The sequence below is a fragment of the Cottoperca gobio genome, chromosome 20 (genome assembly GCF_900634415.1).
Source record: "Cottoperca gobio chromosome 20, fCotGob3.1, whole genome shotgun sequence".
NCBI lineage: Eukaryota > Metazoa > Chordata > Actinopteri > Perciformes > Bovichtidae > Cottoperca > Cottoperca gobio.
Genome location: NC_041374.1, coordinates 8956051 through 8963498, shown reverse-complemented (window position 1 = coordinate 8963498; position 7448 = coordinate 8956051). Strand labels below are relative to the sequence as shown.

At 41.8% G+C, this 7448-nt stretch overlaps 1 protein-coding gene across 2 annotated transcripts; it reads right to left on the bottom strand.

Moving 5' to 3' along the window:
• Positions 1 to 603: 603 nt before the first annotated feature.
• pi15a (peptidase inhibitor 15a) lies at positions 604 to 6840 on the bottom strand. Of its 2 annotated transcripts, none has more exons than XM_029457873.1 (6): positions 6740 to 6840; positions 6333 to 6654; positions 5264 to 5382; positions 3702 to 3834; positions 3453 to 3568; positions 604 to 2375 (listed from the first exon to the last, which is right to left on the bottom strand). In XM_029457873.1, the coding sequence occupies exons 2-6, from the start codon at positions 6606 to 6608 to the stop codon at positions 2240 to 2242; spliced, it is 780 nt and encodes a 259-aa protein (XP_029313733.1). In that variant the 5' UTR covers positions 6609 to 6654; positions 6740 to 6840; the 3' UTR covers positions 604 to 2239. The 2 variants fall into 2 exon arrangements, with proteins under 2 accessions (XP_029313733.1, XP_029313735.1); XM_029457875.1 differs by having other exon boundaries at positions 6751 to 6833.
• Between the last annotated feature and the right edge of the window lie 608 nt (positions 6841 to 7448).

Here is a 7448-nt window from a genome sequence, read left to right as displayed (position 1 = left end):
TGCAGCTCAGTTTGAACTTAACGCAGATGTTTAAAGTCCAGTTGGTTTGTTCGTTTCTTTGCTTGATAACCGGTTGATGCAGAATTATATCCTGCACTGCCAGCTGGAGAAACGAGTAAAAAGTGCAGCATCTGCCCGACACATCGGAACATTTATGGCTCCATGTTTGTCCCGACCTCTTCCCAACTCTCTCCAAGTAGCAAAAAAATGTCAACGTCTTTCAGACTGTCTGTCTCTTTCCTTGCCCACATTTTGATTTAGTGTCTCTGTATTAACTCATTCTTCCATCTCCCAGCATTCCTCTCTTCTCCCTGTCTCTCCCCATCTGAGGTCAATGGTTTCATTGGACAAACTCAAACAAGAGGCTCCCCTGAAACCCTATCAGCTGTCTGTTCGTTTGTGTAGACATGGGCCAAAGTCAACTCTCTCTTATTAGGATTCAGAAGTAGTCGTAGAGTTTTTTCTCTTCTCCCTCTGAGCCTTTGATACGCAAGGATGTGGGACTCTGCAATGGCACCGTTTTAATTGTAAGTGAAAGCTGAGAATCAAAGAGATCAGAGCTGCAAGGCTCGGCTTGAATTGTACAAAAAAAAAAAGACACTATCAAAATAGAACATTTTATTACAAATATAAAACACAAGAGGAAAAGCGCAGTTCATTGCATAAATAGCTTGTTGTTGATTTTAATACAGTCAGTGCGGGATATGTTTTTGTAATGCATTATCTCCCACTAAAGTTTGCACCAATGGCAACGTTTCTTGTTTAGTTTTTTGTATTTGTCTCACTTACACTTTGATTTGAAAATACATTCTGATACATTTGCCAAAGTTAGAGGTGTTGAGGCAATAACTCGCCAATATTATGTCACGTTTCCGTCAACATTAAAAACGTTCACATGCAATAGAACCATATTCAGTACTTTTTAATCGTTCAGATATATTTACAATCCTTTTACAAAACAATAAAAAAAAACGATATCAATTAAATATTTGTTCCCATATAAAAATGAATAACTTACAGTATACTTGTTTAGGATAGTCAAGGTATAATGATTATCTACATGTACAAAACAATAAGGATTTCCTGGTATTTCGGAAATTTTAAAACAATTAAGGTGCACTTGAGTGCCTAACTCCAAAAACAAACTACATCAGTGATCATAACAAAAATATAAACAATGGATTTGTCCAATATATCAATATGATGGTATATAATATACCAATACACCGTGTACAAGATGGATTATGAAACAGATATGTGGGTCAGATGAATTGTACGTGCTCTCATTAGCTTAAATATAAAATGACATATGACCTGTGACACGTCAGATTAAAACTGCACGACATGTTGAACTAACTTTTGACAACAGAGGCGTCATCTATGCGTTCAGATAAAGACCGATATTTTACAGTAAGTGCACTTTTGTCAACAAATTGTTGCCGATTTGTTGAAGGACTCAAATGGAGTTTGCATTCGTGTCGAGCATGAAGTTAGTTTTACCTACAGCGGCTACAAAGCTGCCAGTGTAGGTTTCACCCTCTGAGGTCAAAAGCTTTTCATCTTATTATCACAACATTCCTGTGAAGGCAGCGCACACAACATGAAGGTGTGATGCCAGAGCACCAAAGTGAGCAGCTGTGATCGTGTTAAGTCCTTAATGACTACATTAAAATAACATAGTGAAATATGCACCAAATACAGTATGTACTGCGTTTGTTACGACGGCGTGTAATGTCCATTGTAGGTTTAAGAAATATACCACAGAGCCGGTAATGTTACAGGAAAAAGCTCACAATTTCCGAGATTGTCGTCGCAAATTTAGGAGAAAGAAACTTGAAAATTCTCTGAGATAATAAAGTCACAAATTTATGAGAAAAACATCGTTTTTTAAAATGTGTTCGCTTAGATTTACAACTGTAATCTCAGAGATAATTAAAGTACCCCCCCCCCGGCTCCGTTTTTTATTTATTGTTTTACTTACAATGGCCCTAATACGCCATCGTAGTTTAAGGACCCATTCTACACATAAATTATTTTTCATCAATTAGAAAATTCATGTAACAAATTAATTTACAGATTATTTACAAGTCATCAAAATCGTCTGCTGCCTTGAAATGTATGTTTGTGTCTTTAAATAAACTCATATATACAAAATAGTCCACGACTGTTGTGCAAATCCTTACGGGATTGAAATAATGTCTCTGTGGGATGTCAGCTGATGTCCAGAGGAAACCTGTGTTTATTTGAACCAGTGCAGGTAGTTTGTCTTCAGAGCAGGGAAGCACATGTTGTTGCTGCAGGAGCCCCCATAGCTGGGGGGGCAGGCGGAGCAGGGGACGCCTACTTTGTAGGGAGCCTCTCCGATCCAGTTACCCCTGGAAGACAGAGACAGGGACCGAGTCAGGGGAGTGAATACGAGATTAACTTGAATCAGTAAAGCTTTCCTGTCAGAGTCAGAGATGATGAAGGCGTTAACTGATTCTGATTAATGTCCGTTTCAAAGAGGAAAATACTGAAATCACATGATCTTCATCTGAAGTTTCCCCAAAAGCCCTTAATTTAGAATTTTGACATCTGAGCAAACGCTATCTGTTGATGAAGATCATGGGATATGACTGAAAGCTCCAGAACAAATGACCCTCAAGATGAGATCAGACATAAATAATATAAAGTCATAAAGTCATGAAGAGATTGTTTTGTGAGTCCTTATTTAAGCAACCTGGACTTTGTGAGTAAAGCTGCAAATAACGATTATTTTCATTATCGATTAAAAGTTTGATCTCTAAAATGTCAGAAAATAGTGGAAAATGTCCGTCCCAGTTTCTTAAAGTCCAAGGTGACGTCTTTAAATGTCTTGTTTTGTCCGTCCAAAACTATATATTCATTTAATATGAATATGTAAAACAGAGAAAAGTAGAAAATCTTCACACTTGAGGCTGAAAACAGCATTTTCTGACATGAAATACTTTAACCGATCTGACTTAAGTATCAGAGAACATGTAAATGTTAAGCAGCTCTTGACACCATTGAGATTCAAGATGGCAGCTCAGCTTCTCTTACACACAGGGACCTCTGCAGAGCAGAAAGACACAAGGCCACATTTTCAATTAGCGAGCTAAAATATGTCCTCAATGTCCTCAGCCTGCTTGTCGTGTCTCTACCCAGTGGGATTAAAGGGCTTGGGTCACATGTCAGTCACAAATCCAAAACGGGCTTTGATTCTTGGAATGTTTTCGAGAACTTGTCCTCTGTTTCGAGGCTCCTGGTAATGCGGTACCGGTTCACAGGCTTGTATCGAGGTTATCTGAATCTCCCCGCGACACGGGTGGTATTTCCCAACTCAGCACAGAACAGAGCCGTCTGTGTCGGGATTAAGCCTCATCGGGTTAACAGGTTCCTTAGAATTACCAGGCTTCCTGTAACTAACACTAAAGGAGACGCTCTATACTTACTTGGGTGAGTAGTTGCAAACTAAATACGTTGCCCGCTTCCACACTGAGCCCCACACGTTCATGTTGTGGCACGTGTGGACTGCACAGCCCACTTTGTTGGACGTCGCCCACACCATCTGTAAAAAAAGAGACAACCCATTAATGCCATTGTTACACCAATTAATAGGATGAAATGGGGACGGATTCTTTGTATGGATACTTTCATATCATCCGATGTCTGGTGTGTAATACTGATGGTTGTCTGTGTACCTGTGTATAATGAGTACACATGGGTCCATAGCATCTGAGGGGGCATCGGGGGTTGCAGTCGCGGGGGTACGGGAAGGAGTAATCTTTGACCTCGTCGTACCACGGCTTCACCAGCTGCAGGATGGATCGATATCTGTGAACAGAAGACATGTTGATGAAACTAAACTAACAAGGCTGACGTCGTCGCCACACTGCGTCAAATTATTCGGTTTATCGATAATCGTTTACACTATGAAGGACTTTCACTATAATGTGAAATTATTGTCCAAAGAAATATTGTCCAAACGTGACGTCTTCAAATGTCTTGTTAAGAAATCCAAATACCCAGAAATATTTATATCGCAATGATATCTGACAAAATATCTTCTCATTTGAGATCCTGGAATCAGAAAATATTGGAGATGTTTCACTGTAGAAATTACTGAAACGATTATAACCAATTATCTTTCTCTCGATCGACTTAATCGATTAATCGACTGATTGTTTCAGCTCTATTTTAATGCTCGTGTGTGTTCCCTCCATGTGCTCCTTTCCTCCCACAGTCATTGAAATCTACCTCCCCATGAATATGATTGTATATTGTTTTCATTCATGGTGTTTCGGGACATGCAGTTCAGGTAAAGGGAAGATCTAAAACGTTGTAGAGACATTTTAACAACAGTTAGCAAAATGCTGACTTTTAGTCAGAGTAGAATGAGCTGTGCTCCCCCAGGTCTCATGTTATTCCTCAATAAAATCTAAAAATGTAGCAACACGTGAAGGTGCCCCGTGTTTCCAAATGGAAAGTCAAGACCCACTAAAGGGATGTGCCTTTGTCCTCTGGGGTCATGGCTGGAAACACAACTTTTGTTTACATGAAGGGTCACAGGAGCATTCCTCAAGCAGTCACCGGGTCACAGTGCAAAAGACCTTCAGGGGAAAGAAGGAGGGGGGGGGGGGCGGCAAGGCAACGACCATGACTGCTGAGAGAGGGGGGGGGAGAGAGAGAGAGGGAGACAGAGAGAGAGAGACATAGAGGGGAAGGGGAGAGAGATGGAGAGAGAGATGGGGAGAGAGAGGGGGAGAGGGAGAGAGGGAGAGAGGGGAGGAGATGAGACGGAGAGAGAGACGGAGAGAGAGAGAGGGGGGGAGAGAGAGAGAGAGGGAGAGAGACGGAGAGAGGGGGGAGAGAGAGACATAGAGGGAAGGGGAGAGAGAAGGAGAGAGAGAGAGACAGGGAGGGGGAGAGAGACAGAGAGAGGAAAGGGGGGAGAGAGGGAGAGAGGGGAGGAGATGAGACGGAGAGAGAGACGGAGAGAGAGAGAGGGGGGGAGAGAGAGAGAGAGAGGGAGAGAGACGGAGAGAGAGGGGGAGAGAGAGACATAGAGGGAAGGGGAGAGAGAGAAGGAGAGAGAGAGAGACAGGGAGGGGGAGAGAGACAGAGAGAGGAAAGGGAGGAGAGAGAGAGGGGGAAAGAGAGACACAGTGAGGGAGAGAGACAGAGAGACAGAGAGAGAGAGAGAGTCGTCCCTGAGAGGAGCAGCAGATGTCGAGGAGGGGGAGGGGGGTCAAAGGTCACTCACCGTCCTGTCCTGACCGAGAGGTTCTGACCCAGGAACCTGAGGAGGTGAGGTGGCCCGTGCTCCCACAGGCAGGCATGAGCCCAGTCCTCAGACGTCTTAGCCAGGGTGTCGTCCCACACCTGAACACACAGGGGGAGGGGGGGGAGCCGGGGGGGGGGGGAGACCATTACATAAGAGAAAAGATCATCTTCATCCAGCATGTGAGACAAGAGTCGGCTCTGTGAGGGTGTTGCCATGGCAGGACGCAAAAGTCATCCTTGATGGATGACTTTTGCATCAGTTACATAAGCGGAGAAAGTTAGTTTCCCAGTGTCCAATGGGACTCCTTCACTGGGCATGAATTAATGTGACCGGAGCCTTCGTCCAACAGTAGTTTTGTCAAGAGGAGAGACGCCATGTTTTCTGTATGTCAATGTGAGGTGCTATATAAATAAAATATAAATATAACTGACTAAGTTACTTTGTTGCATCTTATTACCAGTGCAACTATAGAAAATAGAAATGCAGCCAATCTTAAAAATGGAAATATGTCAGCACAGTGGCTACTTTTGGCTGGAACAACCTTTCAAAGTAAAATGAGCTGATTCACATAATAATAGAGACTCAGTTTACTTAACTAAAAACAGCATCAATAAGAGTTTTGTACAGATTTGAGTGTTAGGATTTTTTTTTCATGCTGCTTCACAACATTAAACGTTATTCTGATGTTGAAGATTTAAACTATAGATTAAATTAAAAGTCTGATTCAGGATTTTTTGGATTTTGCCTATCAAGTGACGACTACTGTCACGTGACCCGCTTCCTCTGGAAGTGACTACTCTGGTGGTCTCCTGCAGAGCGATCTGCTCAACAGCTGAACGTGCAGAGAAACCTCAAGACATGTGTGGCTTCCTTACAAAACTGCAGCTATTAAAATCTGACTTTCCATCTCTTCCTATGACTAAAGATTTGTATTTCACTAGCAGAACATGCATGTGATAATAACACAGGAGGTACACATGGCTGCATGAATGTCATGCATTAAGTGGAAATGCACATTGATTAAAAGATTAATTAATGTTTCTCTTACCATATATTCCATATTGGATGCTGGGGGAAACACCTTCCCTCTCACTTTGTTATGGTAGTCAAGAATGGCGAGCATGTCGTTCTGACTGATGTATCTCTTCCTCCTGGTTTTAGAAATGCTCGTGGAGTCTGTTCCATAGCTGGACGCTGCGCCAGCATCGGTGAAATTGGCTGCTGGCAGAAACGCAGACACTGCAGGAACAGTCGTTGCCAATGCACTTGCTCCGCAAGATATGCACAGAAGTATTAAGTCTACGGCAAATAGCTGAGCTTTCATGTTTGGTTTTATGAAACTGGCAGAATATCCCGAAGCTCGGAGTGATCTGGGAAGAAAACAAGAAGATAAACTGTAAGTGTTGTCGCGGTGATGCGTCACAAATCTGAGACATGCACACTCTTTGCTCCTACCTTTTCTTTACCTTGTGCCTGCGTGTCCAGGCTGTGTCACCTCTAAAGCCTCAGTAATGGAGAGAGGGAGGGCAGTGAGAAGTTTTTGCGCTTTGCAAACTTAGTGAGTGCTTCAGCTGAAGTCCTTCTTTGGGGTTTATATAGGCAGAGGAGTGGACGACGCAGGAAGTGCGCGCCTGCCTCGGAGGTCGACGCGCAGTCCCTCCAATCACCTGAAACTAGTAACTAAGTACTCAAGTACTATATTTAGTACAATGTTGAGGTACTTTACCTGAGTATGTGCATTTCCTGCTACTTTATACTTCTACTTCACTCCAGTTCAGAGGGAAATATTGTACTTTTTACTCCACTACATTAATCAGACAGATTTAGTTACTTTTCAGATTTGGATTAATAATGCAAAATATAATCAACTAATATGTTATCATGTATTATTATAGTTTAAGATAAAACTTTATTGGTTCATAAAATAAAAATAAAAAGCTCCTCCTTTAGCAGCTGCATCCTTAAAGTGATGAACACATTAATGCATGAATAATTATAATCCAATCATATAACATATAATATTCTGAAATTGGCCATTCTACAGTACTTTTACTTCTTCTACTTTAAGTACATTTAAATGATTTACTTTGACTTGTAACACAGAACTTCTACACTTTAGTTTTACTAGTTTTACTGAAGTAAAAGATCTGAGTACTTCTTCCTC

Excerpts from the sequence above, each read along its gene's own strand:
- pi15a (XM_029457873.1), bottom strand. The coding sequence starts at position 6,608 with ATGAAAGCTCAGCTATTTGCCGTAGACTTAATACTTCTGTGCATATCT. Across the intron at positions 3,835-5,263 it reads CTCTCGGTCAGGACAGGACG|ATATCGATCCATCCTGCAGC; the intron begins GTGAGTGACCTT and ends TTCTGTTCACAG. Across the intron at positions 2,376-3,452 it reads GTTTGCAACTACTCACCCAA|GGGTAACTGGATCGGAGAGG; the intron begins GTAAGTATAGAG and ends TCTGTCTTCCAG.